The 19007-nt window shown below is 46.7% G+C and overlaps 1 protein-coding gene across 1 annotated transcript in view; it reads right to left on the bottom strand.

Annotated features, from left to right (window-relative positions):
* LOC148899697 (amyloid-beta A4 precursor protein-binding family A member 1-like) overlaps positions 1-18690 on the bottom strand; it is a 77745-nt gene extending 59055 nt beyond the window's left edge. Inside the window, exon 1 of the mRNA XM_088995570.1 lies at positions 18604-18690. Within this exon, the coding sequence (XP_088851696.1) occupies positions 18604-18690 (87 nt within the window). The remainder of the gene's footprint in view (positions 1-18603) is intronic.
* Between the last annotated feature and the right edge of the window lie 317 nt (positions 18691-19007).

Below are 19007 nucleotides of genomic sequence, written 5' to 3'. Positions count from 1 at the left end.
TAGCAAGGTCCAAATCCAGTGTCCTGTCGTGTGGTCCCAACTGGCAATGAGTTCCACGCAGCAATCAACTTCTTCACAGAGCACAGCAATCGACCTCGTCTTTCCCCAAGCTCCACACTCAGAGGCTCTCTGCCTTAAGAGCCTTGCCTGCCAATCCCGCCCTGATCAGCTGCAGGTGTGTGGTTTTAATTGCTGCCTTCCACCAGATGGGGCCAAGACTCTCTCTGGGTGGAGCCATCTTAGGGGGATGTATTTGCCCTCCAGGACACAGCCTCTCGTGACATCACACATTCCCCCCCTTGAGACTGACGTCCTCGGCGGGGTGAAGGATGCGAAACAGGCCAGGAAGGCGTCCCGTCAGCAGAGGGCATCCGCATTGCCTTGGCGCTTGCCAACCCTGTGGACAACAGAAAAGTTAAAGGCCTGTAGACTCAAGAACCACCTGGTTACTCTGCTGTTGGTCTCCTTGTTCCGGGCCATCCATTGGAGAGGAGCATGATCAGAGACCACTGTGAAACGTCTTCCCAGGAGATAGAAGCGCAATGACTCCAGCGCCCATGTGATGGCAAGGCACTCCTTCTCTACTGTGGAATAGTTCTTTTCCCTGGGCAACAGCTTCCTGCTAAGGTACAGGATGGGATGTTCCTCTCCTCCATGTACTTGCGAGAGTACAGCTCCCAGACCAACTTCTGATGCATCCGCTTGCACCATGAAGTCCTTGCTGAAGTCTGGTGCCACCAGGATCGGACTGGAAAACAGTGCCTGTTTTAGATTGGCGAAGGCCATTTCGGCCTCTGGGCTCCATTTCACCAATCGGGAGTGTTTTTTGGTCGTCAATTCTGTCATGGGGGCTGCTATAGTAGCAAAGTCAGTGATAAAGCGTCTATGGTAGCCAGCCATGCCTAAGAACGACCTCACCTGTTTCTTGGTAAGGGGTTGGGGCCAATCTTGTATAGCCCGTAGTTTTGCTTCTTGAGGCTTCACAAGCCCCCGTCCTATAGTGTAGCCCAGGTAGTTGGTCCCGCCAAATGCCAACCTGCACATTTTCGGGTTTGCTGTGAGACCTGCTTTTCTGAGGGAGTCAATCACAGCTTGCACTCGGGGTAAGTGACTCTCCCAGTCAGGACTCTGTATGACAACATCATCCAAGTATGCTGCTGCGTACCTCTTGTGTGGGGTGAGAATCCGATCCATTAGGCGCTGAAACGTGGCGGGTGCTCCATGGAGACCAAACGGGAACTTGGTGTATTGGTAGAGTCCCTCAGGTGTGGCGAAGGCTGTCTTCTCTTTTGATGTCGGGGTCAGGGGCACCTGCCAATATCCCTTCGTGAGGTCGAGAGTGGTGATGAAGCGTGCCTGTCCCAGGGAGTCAATGAGATCGTCAACACGAGGCATTGGATAAGCATCAAATTCGGACACCTCATTCAACTTCTGATAGTCATTACAGAATCATATTGACCCGTCTGGCTTGGGGACCAACACGATCGGACTCGCCCATGCACTTTGGGACTCCTCGATTACTCCAAGTTCCAGCATCTTCCTGATCTCCTCCTGTATAGCTGTCTTACGGGCCTCTGGCACACGGTATGGACGCTGGTGTACTGTTTTTCCAGGCATGGTGCGTATCTCGTGTTGCACCACGTCTGTGTGTCCAGGTATGGAGGAGAAGACGTCTTGGTTACGCTCAACCAATTCGAGGGTCATCTGGCGTTGGTGTGGGGACAAATTTGGACCCGTCTGGACGTCTTCTCTGGCCGGTTCCTTTGCCTAGCTGGGGGGTAGGAAACTAAACAGCGCCTCTCTGGCATGCCACTTCTTTAGGAGGTTAATGTGATAAATCTGCTCAGGTTTCCTCTTACCAGGTTGCCTCACCTTGTAGTTTACCTCCCCCACGCGTTTGATGACCTCAAAGGGCCCCTGCCAGGATGCCAGGAACTTGCACTCCACGGTTGGCACCAAGACCAGCACTCTGTCCCCTGGCTTGAACTCTCGAGGCTGGGCAGGTCTATTGTAGGAGGCTTGCTGCTGTCGTTGGGCCGCTTCCATGTGTTCTCGCACTATCGAATAAATGGCCCTCATCCTTTCCCGCATGTCCCCCATATGCTCGATGAGGGTACGTTGTCGGCACGGCTGCTCTTCCCAAGCCTCTTTGGCGATATCCAGCAATCCCCGGGGTCTGTAAGAGTACAACAACTCAAAGGGTGAGAAACCGGTAGAAGACTGTGGTACCTCCCTCACGGCAAACAGCAAGTACGGGAGCAGTTGATCCCAGTTTCGGCCATCTTCTTTGATAACTTTCCTCATCATGGCCTTGAGTGTCTTGTTGAATCGTTCTACCAATCCATCTGTCTGTGGGTGGTAGATGGAGGTTCTCAGTTGCTTGACCTTGAGCAGGGCACACAGGTCCTTCATGACCCTAGACATAAAGTGGCTTCCTTGGTCTGTCAGTATCTCCTTAAGCATTCCCACCCTGCTGGCGAGAGCAAACAGTTCCTTTGCGATCTGCTTTGTGGTAGCCATTCTGAGGGGAACAGCTTCTGAGAACCGAGTGGCATAATCCATCAAAACCAAAATATACTGGTGTCCCCTAGCACTTTTTGGTAGAGGTCCGACTATGTCCAGCCCAAGCCTCTGAAAAGGGGTCTCAATGATGGGTAAGGGAATAAGCGGGTTTCTGTATGTGGTCTTGGGCGCCAGCTGTTGGCACTCGGGGCAAGAACGACAATAGTTCTCCACATCCTTGTGCACCCCTGGCCAGAAGAACCATTGCAAGATTCTCTCTTTAGTCTTTTCGACCCCTAGGTGTCCCCCTAGCAGGTGTGTGTGTGCCAAGTCCAGTACTGTAGCTCGGTGTGGTTGTGGTACAAGAAGTTGTTCACGTACTTCATCATTTTGCTTCGTCACCTGGTATAATAGCCCCCGATCAACCGCAAAATGGGGGTATGTGGGGATTGTCCTTTCCCCCAGTACTACACCCTCTAAAACCTGCACATTCTTCATGGCGTTGGCAAGGGTAGGATCCTGTAACTGGGCTGTACCATACAGGCCTGTTAGAGGAGGCAGCTTCTGAGTCCCTGGGTTCTCATCACTACTGGAAGCCGGGAGATTTTCTGGGGCTGGAGTTTCCTCGGCGGTCTCTGGGCCAGACTCCGTCTCCGGTGGTGCATCTGCTGTCCCTAGGAGAGCACAGGCTGGGGAGAGTGAATCAGAAGGGTAGGCTTGGGTATTCACTACACGCGTCTTACCTCTCCTCTTCCGAGGTAATCGGGCCAGTCTTTCCTGTGTTTCTCTCCACAGTGGGTGAAAGGCCGGGCAGTCGCGTCCAATCAGGAGGGGGACAGGGAGAGAGTCAACCACACCGGCTACCGTGCGGATGATTCCCCTGGTTGTGGTCACGGTGAGTTCAGTAGTGTGGTACTCTCTGGTGTCTCCGTGGACGCAGGAGACTGGAAGGGTTTTCTCTGGAGATAACCTGGTTGGATCGACCAGCGTTTGGCGCACCAAGGTGACCAGCCTTCCGGAGTCCAGCAGGGCTTCAACATCCTGTTGATTCACTGTCACCGGACAGGTGGGGGGCCTTGTTAGTGAGCTGTCACTCCCCCCCAGGAGGGAGGCATAATGAGCAGGGTGGGCACTGGAAGAGTCAACGGACGGTTCATTGGCTCTCCTTTGCTCCTCCAGGAGAGCCAAATTGGCCTGATATTGGGCTTCCTGACTTGCAAGCAGGGTTTTCAAAATGTCCTCCATTTTTCTTTTTTTTTTTTGTAATTGAGGATATTTTCAATTTAGAAAAACCATAACACAAACCATCAATGTCCATGCACTTACTAACGCTTGTCCAGTGCCCGCATCCTCCACCATATGTGATATCATGAGAGGCTGGCTCTCAGCGGGACAGGACAAGAAGTGCAATGGACGACAGGTTTGGATACAAACAAAGTTTTTAAACAAAGGTTTCAGGGGGAATTCACAAGCAACAAAGGTTTGAATAGTGTCTATTTCAATACTTAAGTCAAAATAAAGTCTCTTCTGAGGTAAAACTGAAGACGGAGTTCTTTTCCAAGAGTCTCTAGGCCTCACCCCTCTTGACGTCCTCCTCATGTAGCCTAGCCACCTTAGCAAGGTCCAAATCCAGTGTCCTGTCGTGTGGTCCCAACTGGCAATGAGTTTCCACGCAGCAATCAACTTCTTCACAGAGCACAGCAATCGAGCTTGTCTTCCCCCAAGCTCCACACTCAGAGGCTCTCTGCCTTAAGAGCCTTGCCTGCCAATCCCGCCCTGATCAGCTGCAGGTGTGTGGTTTTAATTGCTGCCTTCCACCAGATGGGGCCAAGACTCTCTCTGGGTGGAGCCATCTTAGGGGGATGTATTTGCCCTCCAGGACACAGCCTCTCGTGACGTCACAACCTCCACCGATGAACATCCAGGACATAGAGAGGGTGACCTCCGACAAGTACATGCGTGTTCTTCCCAACAACAAACTTGACTGGTCTACAAACACAGTGCCCTAATCAAAAAGGGACAGAGTCGCTTCTTCCTACTCCGGAAACTGAGGTCTTCTGTGGTTCAGGGGTCACTCCTAAAGACTTTCGTCAACTCTGTGGTCGCTTCAGCCATCCACTACAGAAATATCTGCTGGTCATGCAGCATCGCCACCCAGGACATAAAAAGTCTGCCGCGCCTGGTCGAGAGGGCCATTTCTGTCCTGGGCTGCTCGCTGGACTATCTGGAGGAGATGGGCAACAGACGGACGCTATGTGGGTTTCTCGGTGGGTTATTATTTTATTTTGATGTATCCATTCTCTGTGTGGTGTATGTTAAAGTCCAAGAAAGCGATGGATTGGTTTGTTTCCTCTTCGTGGGTAAATTTGATGGTGCGTGGTGTCTATGGAGTTGAGATGATCCGTAAACTTTTGTGTATGTCCTGTTTTGATTTTTTTCCAGAATGTCGTCCACATATCATTTCCGTAATGCTGGTTTGCATGTTTCCGGGACCGTTGAAAGAGCTTTCAGTTCCAGGTCCTTCATGAGAGAGAGAGAGTGGGTCCCCCATGCCAAACCCTTCTTTTTGTTGGTATATGGTGTTTCTGAATTGGAAATATGTGGATGTGGCAATGAACTGGAGTAGCTGGGTTATATCATGTACTGTTAGATTTGTGTGTTTTTTTATAATAATAATAATAATAATGGTAATTGAACACTTAACACTTTTATAATAATAATAATAATAATAATAATAATAATAATAATAATTGGATTGGATTGGATTTGCCTTTATTAGTCTCACAGTGGAGAAATTTGCATTATAATAATAATAATACATACATACATACCACTCCTTTGCAAATTTTTTGAACTTCTCATTGGCGAATTGTGGACCATTATCAGAAAACACTTGGTTTGCAATCCCGTTTCTAGCAAATGTGGCCTTCATGCATGTTATCACTGCTTCTGCTGTTGTAGCTTGCAGTCTGCAAACCTCTGGATACAAGGAGTAGTATTCTGTGACCAAAATATAATCTTTACCTTGACACGAAAACAGGTCAGCACCCACCTTCTGGTATGGTCTTTCTGGTGCTTGGTGTGGGTGTAGTGGTTCTGCCGGTTGATTTGCTTGATATGTGAGGCAAATTGTCATCTCGACACTTGATCTGTGATGTCTTGATTCATTCTAGGCCAGAACATCAGTTGTCGTGCACTTTTCTTGCACTTTTCAATTCCAAGATGTCCTTCATGGACAATTCTGTTTCACTTCGGGCCATCCATTTTTGATGATTTGTTTCAATTGTTTCAGTGTCTCATCCTTGTTTGTCTCCATCCGTATAATCTCCATCTTTGCATCTGCAACTGGCAATGCACTTGTGATCATGTGTACGTAAACTTTGACTTCTTCATCCAGTTTAGCCTCCGAGTGCTCTTTCGGGTCAACAGCTCTGGATAGCGTGTCAGCTGTATACATCAGTTTTCCAGGGGTGTATGCAACCTTCAGTGAGTAACGTTGCAGCCTGATCACCATTCGCTGTATACAAAGTGGACAGTCATTTAGTGGCTTTTGAATCAGTCATTTAGTGGCTTGTGATCAGTCTCCACGCTGATTTCCTGTCCTGACACAAATTGATGAAATCTCTCACAGGCATACGTAATGCTGAGCAGTTCTTTTTCAATCTGTGCATAACGTGTTTCCGGATCCGTCATCGAACGTGATGCATATGCTACGGGTTTCCAGTCTTCATGTTTTTGTAGAAGTACTGCACCAAGCCCACTCTGTGATGCATCCGATGATATTTTGATTGGTTTTTCTGGATCATAGAATTTCAGTACTGGTTCCTCTGTGAGCAGCTTCCTCAGTTCATTCCATGCCTTTTCATGCTCATGATTCCATTGCCATTCTATCTTCTTCTCAGTTAGTTGTCTCAGTGGGGCCATCTTTTCTGACAGGTTGGGTATGAATTTTCCCATGAAAGTGATCATCCCATTAAACCGTTGCACATCTTTTTTGCATTGTGGCCTTGGCATGTTTTCTATAGCAGACACTTTTCGTGGGTCTGGTCTGATACCTTCACTGCTTAAGATATCTCCCACAAATGTCAATTCTGTTGTACCTAGCTGACATTTCTCTTTATTCAGCTTCAGGTTTTCTTGTTGCTTCTAGCACAGCTTTCAGTCTCTCGTCATGTTGAGCTCTGGTGGCACCCCAAATGATGATGTAATCCATCGAGGTATCAACTCCTTCCAAGTGCTCATATATCATGTTGATTGTTTTGTGATAAACTTCAGGAGCTGAAGCAATTCCAAAAGGTAGTCTTAGGAATCTGTATCTTCCAAACGGAGTGTTGAAAGTACATAGTTTGGAACTTGGCTCATCCAGCTTCATTTGCCAAAATCCTGAAGAAGCATCTAGCTTGCTGAAATACTTTGCCTTTGAAAACTGTGCCATAATCTCTTCACGAGTAGGTAGCTTGAAGTGTTCTCTCTTGATGGCTCTGTTTAGATCTCTGGGATCCAGGCATATTCTGAGTTTTCCGTTCTTTTTCTCTACGACAACGAGGGAACTCACCCAGTCAGTCGGCTCATCAATTTTCTTTATCACATGCTTGTTCTCCATGTTGTCCAATTCTGTTTTTAGCTGCTTTTGAAGAGCAAATGGGACTTTCCTGCATGGATGTATCACTGGTGGCACACTCTTGTCCACTCTGATTGTGTGTTCTCCTGGTAGGCAGCCTAACCCTTGAAACAAGTCTTTGTACTGCTCCATCAGTTCATCATATACTGTCTCTTTTTGTCTATCCACGACAAAAACTCTCTTCACTAGGTGTAGTCTCTCACATGCCGACAATCCTAGTAGACCCTGCACATCCCTTGGAACTATGATGAAAGATAGCGTATGTAATTGGCCTTTATGTGTCACATTCACAATTGCATTTTCCTTTGGTATGACTGCATCCGCATAAGCTGTTACTTTCATGTTTGCTTTATGTATTTTTGGTCTCGGTCTGATCTTCATGAAATCAGTCTCTGAAATGACATTCACATTGTCAGTATCCAATTTGAATTTTAGATGAATGTTGTTCACTTTCAGTGTAGTGATCCAATCTCTTTCTTCTCTTTCATCTTTTACAGCATTCACATGAAGTTCCTCCACATCATAATGATCATCTACTGCAGCTACCTTGCCTTTGATTTCTTGGTTCCTGCAGCAACGAGCATAGTGATTTGCTTTGTCACAGTTTTTACATATTTTCCCATATGCTGGACATTGCTTTGGGGGATGTTGCGTCCCACGAGAACAACATTTTTGTTTGAATATCCTATTTTTGTTGTGTTGTCTCACACTTGCTTTTATCTCAGCAGTCTTGTTTTTGTTGAATCTGTGTGCATTTCTTTCCACTGCATCCACGTTGCAGCTAGCATCATTTAGCAACTCTTTAGCCTGTGACTTAACAGTCTCAGCGGCTCTACACAGTGCTAAGGCTTTTTCCAGGTCCAGATCTGATTCTCTGAGTAGCCTTTCTCTCAGTTTATTGTCTGTAATGCCACACACTATTCTGTCTTTGATCAGTGATTCTGTTAATCCACCGAACTCACATGTCTTTGATATGTTTCTCAGCTCATTTGCATATTGGTCAATAGTTTCTCCAACTGTCTGTACACATGTGAAGAATCTGTGCCTTTCAAACGTCACATTGCGTTTCGGAATGCAGTAAGCTTCAAACTTTTCCATTATTTTTGAAAGCTTCATCTTGTCATCCTCAGCATCAAATGTGAACTTATTGTAGACCTCTAGAGCTTCCACTCCCACAACGTGCAAAAACATGGATGCTTTCATCTTTGAATGGCTTCCATCAGCTCCAATTGCAGACAAATACAGTTCAAAACGTTGCTTAAATCTCTTCCAATTTTCAGCCATGTTACCTGTTAGCTGCAGAGCTGTGGGTGGACGTAAAGCTTCCATTTCTGCCGTTTCCTGCCGTGGGTTGTGCTCAATGTCTTTCCTCCGTGGAATCTTCCGTTCCAAGTCCTTTATCGTCCTTTTGTTTTCCAGACCAATTCTGACACCATGTGTTACTTTGTGTAAGAGGGTTCGGTAAATGATACAACTTCTGGATAGAGTTGAGGTTCTTTATTAGGACAGCTGTGTTGGTTGGAGGGAGAAGGCAATTGACATGTGTGGCTCTCGTAGGCTCTCATCAGACCGACCTGCAGCAGCGCGCATGCTCCTTTGATCTAAAGCCAGGCATCACTAGTAGAACATGCAAATACGATTTGCTCATATCATTACAATATGAACATTTCATCTTTCTGTACTTTTATAATGGCAATTTCTGTAGCAAGCTGCTTTGAGTTCTCGGCGTGTTGGTCCGTGACTCCCAGTCACGGTTTTATTATTTCTGAGAGTGCTTTTGAGAGGGTGTACCTGGCTTGTGTATTTTTGGCGTGCCGTAAATCCTGGGGACGATGTTTGCTGTAGGTACCAGGTGGTTGTATGACTGTTTATTTATTTTATTTTTGTTAATTAGGGGTTTTAGTAGTGCTCTAAGTTTATTTTTCTTTTCTTCTGTTGGGTGTTTCTTTAACATTTCATAGGCGTTGTCCTGTAATAACTGTTGCATCTGTTTTTGTATTTGTCCGTGTCCATAATCATTGTTCTTCTGCCTTTTGCTGCTGGGAGGATTGTGATGTCTTTATTTTTTGATAGTGTTATCATGGCTCATGCTTCCTCTTTAGTAATATTACTGGGTGGCGGTTTGGGCGTTTTTTAATATGCCTGCTATTTTGTTGCGTAGTGCTGCTTTTTTTCCTGGGTTCTGTATTTTCTCACATGATAATTCTGTTGATACAATGAATTTGTCATGTTGTAGCAGTTGAGGAACGAGAATACACGACTGACTGGAGTACGTCTTTATTCCAAATGCTAACAAGACCAACAAAAAATCGAGTAAAATATTCTCAACATGAGCACGCCCCCGCTGTGCACCTGCTGGGTGAGATGTCTGGTCCTAGTGCCCCCCCGCACCCCCTGAAGACCCAGAAGGAAAATAAAGGTGACATTTTCGCGGGGTGCTTGACCAGCCTGCCACAACGACTATGCAGTCCTTTGTTCAGTGGTGCAGGTGAAGCTATTCGGGCAGGTGACCGCGGTGAGACCTGAGTGGGGGAACGACACTCAACCCTGGCATGCCGCGGTGAGGCTGGCGGTTTCGGAGGGCGTCCGCGACGTGAGACCAAAAAGTCCTCGCCTGCAACTTAATGAGTTGGTTTGAGTCTGTCTAATGAAATGCCCTCCCTTCGCCCACCCATATTGAGCACAAAACTCTTCTCAATGCGTTCGAGCACTTTAAACGGTCCATTGTACGGCGGCTGAAGGGGAGAGCGGTGGGCATCGTGATGCACGAAGACAAACCGGGCTGACCTAAGAGCAGACGGAACAAATACTTTGCGGAGACAATCACAATGAATATGAAATAGGCGGATGATAGAATGCTAACATCACTCTGTCGAAAACACTATACACTATACTTATACAACATCACATGCATCGGTAGTCAAAGCTACTTGTGCGGTTGAGATCAGGTGGACCAGAAGAGTTACACTCGCGAGAGCGTCCTTGGCTCGTTGAAAGGACTGTACTCGTTGCAGAGGCCACTCGACGGTGTCATTAGCCTTCTTTTTTCTCAAGGTACCGTAGAGGGGTTGTAGGAGGTCGGCTGCATGAGGAAGAAACTGGTTGTAAAAAATAATCATGCCCAAAAACTCCTACAGAGCCTTAACTGTGGTCGGGCGGGTAAGGGGATGGAAATCGATCTCAGACAGACCAAATTGGCACTTCACAGGGTTAACGATGAGGCCGTGCGAATCAAGACGCATGCAGAGAAATTCAAAGAGGACAAATGTGTTATTACCGCAATTTTTGTCACATCCTCTGCCTATCACCTGGTGATAACCGCAAACTAAAATATCACAGCGTCGGCCAAGCACGCGGAAAAGTCTTGGATGTGAGGAACGGGATAACGGTCATGTGTGGTTATATTGTTTAACCGACGAAAATCACCGCACTCGTCGCCAAGAACTGTCACTTTTGGGCACCATGTGTAATGGTGAAGCCCATGGGCTGTTGGAACGCCTCACGATGCCCAAGCGCTCCATCGTTGCGAACTCCCCTTTCACCGTTGCCAATTTACCCGCGCCGAGGCGACGAGCGTGGGCAAAAACTGGCAGGCCAACCGTGGGAATGAAATGGTCTACCCCGTGTTTAGCATTGGCATTGTAAAAGGCGGGAGTGGTTAGCGACGGATAATCGGTCAGCAGACGTTCATAAACGTTACCGGACGTTAAATAATTCGCTTGCGTCAACGGCCTGAACCCTCCAGCCTCACACACAAAAATGCCAAACGAGATGGTGTCAATCAAACGACGGTTAGCAATGTCCACAAGTAGTCCATGAGCACATAAAAAATCTACGCCGATTATCGGAACTGTGATCGAGGCTACGATAAAGTTCCACTTGGATTCCCGTCCGTGGAAGCACCCAGTCACCGACCTGGAGCCAAAGTTGCCGATGGGCGAGCCGTTAGCCGCGCACAGGGGAGGCCCGCATCCACCTGCCGTCTTGTCCGCGGCTGTGAGCATCAGCAGGCTGACTTGTGATCCGCTGTCCACAAGGAAACGTCTTCCAGATGAGGAGTCCGTAATGAAAAGCTGCTCGCTTTGGTTCCCGGTGTCCGCGGCCGTTATTTGGCGCTGGCGCTGGACTTTCCCAGAGGCTCGTGCAGGGGAGTACGCAGCGTCGAGGCTTGGCGCTAAACCGCTGGTGGAAAACACAGATGGCCTTCCTGCGCCGCTTCTGCGATCTCACTTCGGCCACTACGGTCGGATCGATGCTCGATGCCACTTCGTCAAGGGATTCGGCCGTAACCCTTTGCACGGCGAACCGCCGGGTTGCCGGAAGCAGCCGATCTTTTTCCGCCAAACCTCAGTAGGCGCCGGTGGTTGGCACGTTGAGTTAGCTAGCATGGCGTGTACTGAGGGTGGTAGCTGGCGTAGGAATATGTGCGGGAAAAGGAATCCGCCATCATCCGAATTTAACAGCGACAGCATTTTGTCCCTGAGATCCACTGCTATTCCGTCGCCGAGTCCGGGAAGGGAAAGGAGTCTGTCTGCTCTCTCAGAGGCCAATAGTGTGAACCATCTGAGTAGCAGTTGTTTGAGCGCGTCGTACTTCCCGCATTGTGGAGGCGCGCGCAGAAGTTGCATCATGTGATGTTTTGTAGGTTGGTCGAGGGACGCCACGACCATGTAATATTTTGGCTCGTCTGTCGTGATGCCTCGTAGTTGGAAAAGCGCTTCCGCATGCTGGAACCACAAAGCCGGGTCGCTGTGCCACAACTCGGGCAGATTCGCGGTGTAGGCGGCAGCTGCATGGCCGTAGAAGACACCTCCTCGTCTGTTGCCATGAACATTTCCAACGTCACCAGTGCAGCAGTTGAGGAACGAGAAGACATGACTGACTGGAGTACGTCTTTATTCCAAAATGCAGTAAAATATTCTCAACACGAACACGCCCCCGCTGTGCATCTGCTGGGTGAGATGCCTGGTCCTAGTGCTCACCACAATGTGGTATTTTCTTGGGGGTGACTGCGTAGTTGAGTCATTTTGATAGTATGCTGCGTTCTGCCTGTTTGAGGTTATGGCGTGACATGTTGTGTATCCATTTATCATTCTTCATTCATTTTGTTTTGTGCGATGAGTTTGTCTAATTTCCGTATGTGTTGGCTTTTGGTAGCGGTGAATTCCTGTTCGTGTATGTTGTGTTGTTAATGTGTCCTTGTCCAGGGGGAACCGGAGTTCAAATGGCTCCGTTTGCCACTGTAGATCGCTGCTGATGTTGTTGAGTTTATTTGCTGTGCATCGTATTTGTTCTTTGATCAGAGTCAGCTGCACCTTTTTGATGATCCGTTCCGCGTTCCTGGTTGGGATTGGATTTTTAATCCTGAGACTGGCTGGTACAACTTCTTGGTCTCGGCAGCGCAGGTTGAATCTCAGGTGGTTTCGATAACAAGCCCATTTGCTTGACAGCTTTTCCAGGAGGCGAAACTCCTTGACGCATGTCTCTCCAAAACGTTCACGTAATCGTTGTATTAAGTTCATCCTGTCTACTTGATATCTAATATAGATAATAACAGATTCTTTTCTTCCAGACAGTGTTTTTTAAGTGTTCAATTACCTTACATGTTTCGGCAAGTACTTCCACCTTCGTCAGAGTGTCACGGATGTTGTTGTGACGCGCCTTTTTCAGCTGATGTTACTATGAGGGCGTGACCTACCTGTCAGATCTGATAGGCAAGTCACGCCCCCCCCCCCCCCCGCTTCTGCTCGTCCCTCCAGGAAACTGTGCCCCAAGCGGCATTCAAACCCTCCTCTTCCGTGGGATCAAGGGTGGGGGGCTTCCCCACTTTGCGGATTTTCAAGTATCGTGGGGGGTTCTGGTCCCCATTAACCGCGATAAACTGGGGTGGATTACTGTAAACCATCCAAGCCCGGATAAATACAGAGGGTTGTGCATCATTTTTTGCCTAAACAAATATGCAAATCAAACCTCTGAATCCCATACCGGATCGGTCAAAGTCCGGGTGAACAACGACCGCCATTGGCACTGTTGACCTTCAGGATGCCGGTGGAAAAAAAAAAATACTCACAAAACAGGGTTAGATGGATGACACTGATTTACTGTGGCGACCCCTGGAGGGAAAAGCCGAAAGGAAAAGAAGAAGAAGAGATATACATATACAGTAAAGTCTCGTTATATCGATATTCTCTGGAGTTGGAAAAAAAGTCGATATAACCGGACTATCGACATATCCGATCCTGCGCCGAACTGCATTAACAAAAGCCGCCAAAAGAGGGCAGCCAAGAGCCATATAAGAAACGGAGCTGGCCATGAGCTCCATTTTGTGCCTCTTTTTTTTGGGTGAGAGATGTTCCCCCAATGTTGCCTCAAAATGGCACATATAATTCTTTAATGATTGCAAACATGTATGCTTTTATCTTCAGAACTACAGTGTATTTAAATCATATTCATAATTGGATGTGTAACAAGAAAGCATATTATCTGAATCTGAAGCCATTGTTTGGATTCACAAGCAATGCAAGAAGTCTTGGCGTGAAGTCATTTTTATTGGTGTTTTGCATTTAAATAAAAAGTGACATCGGTTGTCCTTTAATACACAGTATGGAATGTTAATAATTTTCAAAATCATCACGCTTCAGCAGACAAAACAAGAAACGTTGCAAAAAACGATTGCATTCATATACAGTACAGTGGGCATGTACATAACACAACAGGGAAACACTTACATCTTACTGTATTATGTATACAATTAAAAAAAGTCATCAATCTTCTTCTGCTTCCCATTTTTACCTTATAACACAAACACTTCAATCTCGTCTGCTACACACGAGCTAGCGTCTGAAAATGAAAATGGCTCTGCTACACGGGTGCTGGTCACGTAACAAACTCACGTGACCAAGTCGACCAATGGCTCGACCAAGTCACGTGACCAAGTCGACCAATGGCGCGACCGATGGCGTGTCACGTAACCAAGTCACGTGACCAAGTCGACCAATGGCGCGACCGATGGCGTGTCACGTAACCAAGACACGTGACCAAGTCGACCAATGGCGCAACCGATGTATCGATATAAACAGCAAAATGGCCGGCGGGGGTTGAAAAGGAGCACCGTAATAACCGGATTATCGTAATAACAGTGTATCGTACTAAGCGGTACTATCGATATAACCGATATCGATATAACGAGACTTTACTGTATATTTTCCCATTGTTGGATGATTAAAGGCTTGCATGACAGTGTCTCCTCCTGCATGAAAGTCTGCGCTGACCAGCTGGCTCCGGTCTTCACACAAGTTTTCAACAGATCGCTGGAGCATGTGAAGTCCCATCTTGCTTCAAACAGTTTACCATCGTCCCAGTTCCAAAGGAACCAGCATCATCGGGATTAAAAGACTGTGGACATGTTGCTCTGACATCAGTGGTCATGAAGTCCTTTGAACGCCACCTGAAGAACATCACCGGACCTCTCCTGGACCCTTTTCAGTTTGCCTAACAGGAAACAGGTCTTTGGAGGATGCAGTCAATATTTGCTGCACCACATCCTCGAGCACCTCGACAACACAGGAACCTAAGCAAGGATGCGTCCTCTCTCCATTGCTATTCCTCTCTACACAAATGACTGCATCTGAACGCACCTAGCTGTCAAATACATAAAGTTCGCAAACGACACCACAGTCATCAGTCTCATCAAAGACGGCGAGTCTGCGTACTGACTACAAAATATTTTCCGAGATGGCAGCGCGTGAATACGCAGCGGCTTTTCTCTCTCCCGGCAAATTGGTGTTTTCGTGTTGATTATGTCCCACTCGTGTACATGTTCGTCTCCGTCTGCCTTGCTACACCCGAGGCGTACCTACTCCCGTGAGGTTCTGCTCGACATCGGCTGTTGCTTTTTTAAAACCAAAACCAGCTGAAACAGAAGTGCTACGCAAGTAGAAGTACACCCACAAGGTGGGTGGACTTCAGGAGAGTGCACGCCCAGCATGCTCTACTAACCATCGATGGTGTTGCAGTGGACAGAGTGAACAGCACCAAGTTCCTGCCGCCACAACACGGCATCACTGGCCAAGAGACAGACTGGCAAAAGAGTTGGAGCACTGACCCCCATCATGACCTCCTTCTACCGCGGTACCATCGAGAGCATCCTGACCAGCTGTATCACTGTGTGGTACGGCGCCTGCATCGTGTCCTGCCGTAAGACTCTGCAGCGCATCGTGAGGACAGCTGAGAAGATCATCGGTGTCTCTCTGCCCCCCTTCAGGACATTTACAACACCCGCCTCACCCGCACAGCCATCAGGATCGCTGGCGATCCCACCCGCCCCTCCCACAGGCTCTTCAGCCTGCTGCCATCGGGTAGGAGACTGCGGAGTCTCCTGGCCACGACCAGCAGGCTCAAGGACATTTTCTGCCACCAGGCAATCAGGAGACTCAACTCCCTCCCAGCCCTGTTTGTTGTTTGTTTTTGCATTACTGCATTACGTCACTTTACATACGTCACTACCTCACTTTACATACGACACTACCTCACTTTACATTCAGAAATTACATGTATTGTCTGTTGTCAATTGTATGTCTCTTTTAGCCGCATTATACGTGCCTTGCACGCTGGGTTTGAGAAGACAATTTCATCTGCGCTGTATGTCATGCATATTAGCATATTTGCAATAAAGCTGACTTTGACTTTGCCTACAAGTGGAGCAGCTGGAGCTCTGCTCACAACCTAGACCTGAACATGCTCAAGACGGTCGAGATGATCGTGGACTTCAGGAAACATCCCTCACCACAGCTGCCCCTCACACTATCCAACTGCCTCGTGTCAACCGTTGAGACCTTGAAGTTCCTGGGAATCACAGTCTCCCAGGACATGAAGTTGGAGGTCAACACCAACTCCATTCTGAGAAAGACCCAACAGAGGATGTATTTCCTGAGGATGCTAAAGAAGCATGGCCTGCCACAGGAGGTGCTGCGACACTTCTACATGGCTGTCATTGAATCCATCCTGTGTTCTTCGATCACCTCTTGGTTCTGGGCCAACACAAAAATGAAATCCGACTTCAACGGACAGTTAGGATGGTGGAAACAATCATTGGCACCACCCTTCCCACTCTTGAGGACTTGCACACTCCAAGAATCCAAACAGGGGCGTGGAAAATCCTACTGGACCCTCCGCACCCTGCCCACCACCTTTTCCAGCTACTTCCCTCAGGCAGGCGCTACCGATCCATGCACACTAAATCCATCAGACATTGAAAGAGCTCATTCCCCTAAGCCAGGGGTCGGGAACCTATGGCTCGCGAGCCATATATGGCTCTTTTGATGATTGCATATGGCTCGCCGATAAATATTACATATTATAATACATATTGTCGTTTTTTTCGTCGTTCATTTCCCGTTGGGGCTGCAGTTAGCGGAAAGCGCAATTTTGATTGGATGACACTGACCTAGAATGGCCGAAAGCGCCATGTTGATTGGATGATAGTGGCCGTCATGTTGAAACAGGTAAACGCCCCTTTAAATGAGCCCAACTAGTGCACTTCAGCGTGAATGCACCGGAGCATTAGAGAAGAGAAAATGTTCTGATTCTAATTTGCAATGAAACAATACCATCGATGAAACAGTCGAATGTCAGTGACATTTTAACAAGCCCAATGTTAACGTTAGCATCGACATACTTCTGCGAGAAGTAGATTGCAGATAGCAAGTGTGGAAGCTTATGAGCCGTGTGCAGGCTAGCTAGCAGTAACTTCGCCTCTGGACCGGCAAATTGAATTTAATTCTGATCGTTTTCCTGGATTTTTACCAAACACAAGGAACGGAAAACCATCCATGTTAACGGTGAGTACTATCACAAAGTTATTTTAAATAATGCATTCTGATATTTTGTTGAAAAGTGGCCGCGCATGCGTTTGTATGTGTGCGCGCGCACGCGAGCGTTTGTATGTGCGCGCGTGTGGCTCTCGCTGAAAAACATTTCTAAATATTTTACTTTTATGGCTCTCTTAGTCAAAAAGGTTCCCGACCCCTGCCCTAAGCCGTTAACTCTCTCAACAGTAACCCAAATAGAACTGTATAATACCTAAATTTTTCTTATGATGATTGTTGTGCAGTGTGTTCTACCGGAGACAAATTCCTTGTGTGTTCTTCATACTGTACTTGGCAAAAAAGATGATTCTGATTGTGGTTTAAAAAGCCTATGATATCAGGGGTGCTCACACTTTTTTCAGCATGGGAGCTACCTTTGAAATGACCAAGTCAAAATAATCTACCCTACATTTAGAATGGTTTGCGGTCTTAATCCATCTTTTGATGACTCAATTTAATATGATGGAGTGTATTTTTTAGATTTATTTTTTTGGGGGGAGGAGTATCAGAATAAAAGACGAACACGCATATCCTTTGACATTAATGGACAACCGACACCTCCGGACAAGTTGCGTCCATAATTTGTAAAATCACTTCAAATGACTTCTACTGAGCGCATTTTACAAAGATTCCACCGCATATAGCTACATTTTATGTTTCAAGACTGACACTGAATATTCAGGAAGTCTTGTTTTTGAATTGATGACGTTGCCTGATGTGACGTCACATTTGAAACATCCCTGACCGAGAAAGCGACACACAATGCATTTTGGGAACTTTTTTTCGTCTGAAAACACTGTGTTGATTGCAAAATTAGAAGGAAAACTACATAAATAACACAATGGTGAATCGTTGTGTGTCGCAGCCAATTGCGGTACCACGCATAAGGAACGTGTAAGTTTGCACAAATTCCCAACAGGCATATCAGCCCATTTCCAATGGAGCTTGCACCATTTTCTGGGCACTACATTGGAGTCCAGACGGCTCAAATTGATACGGAAGGACTTCTTTAATCGATTGCAAACATTTATGCTTTCCTCCTCAGAACGATTTGAATCATATTCAGAACTGGGTGAGTAACAAGAGAGCATTTTCTCCGAATCTGAACTCTGAAGCCATTGTTTTGATCCTGGAGAAAGGCAGTGTGTCACCAATGGTGACATCACAAACAAGGGTGTGGGACTTTCGGAATCTGCCCTGTTCCGTGCTCATTTTTTTTGCATATTTGGGACACTGTAAGTCATTTTTATTGGTGTTTTGCATTTGACTAAAAATATTAGCCTGCGTGTTTTGGGTATTTAAATGCTATATAAAGTTTTTATGATGTCAGTTAGGAAACAAAAATTGTGTCGGTTGTCCTTTAAGTATATGCATTAATACATAAACAATATGGTTTCTTTCTTGTCCTCATAACTACAAGTCAAGGCATGGTCACAGTTGATGTGAGTGCTTACTCAATGTAAGGCACAAAAGTACGTGTAATATTCCTGTCTTCTAAGCACTATGCAGCACATCTATTTGTTCAATGCAGTTCGGCAGTTCGAGGCATGGCTTGTTCATTAAATTGAACCATAAAATGACTTCGAAATGAAAGTAACAGCAAAAAGTCCCAACCTCTTCTGTATCACATTGACAAGTCTCTTGCTGGCTGGCTTGGTCCCCTTCAAGCTTCTCAACTTGGTCCATCCAAAAGTTTTCCATGGCTGTTAATTAGTATCCAAACCGGGCCAACTTCAGCAGATGTCCCAGGCAAATGACTGTCTACATTCAACAGCAGTGTGAACAAAAATCAGGTATCACCTTTGTCAAAGAAGCATATCCTGTTTCAACTCAGACCTGTCTCAGTCATTCTGTTATTCCATCCATCATGAATAATTCACATTATGTACTTGTGTGACCCCCCCTGTGCTAATGAGATACTGCTGCTTGTTCCTACCGACTGCTGTCAGGCTTCATAATAGCACAGCCACCTTATTGTACTTTGCACTATAATAATAATAATAATAATAATAATAATA

Source organism: Hippocampus bargibanti, linkage group LG04 (genome assembly GCF_051943395.1).
Source record: "Hippocampus bargibanti isolate YZ-2025 linkage group LG04, ASM5194339v1, whole genome shotgun sequence".
NCBI lineage: Eukaryota > Metazoa > Chordata > Actinopteri > Syngnathiformes > Syngnathidae > Hippocampus > Hippocampus bargibanti.
Note: the sequence above shows the minus strand (reverse complement) of the source record. Positions and strands in the feature narration are given on the sequence as shown.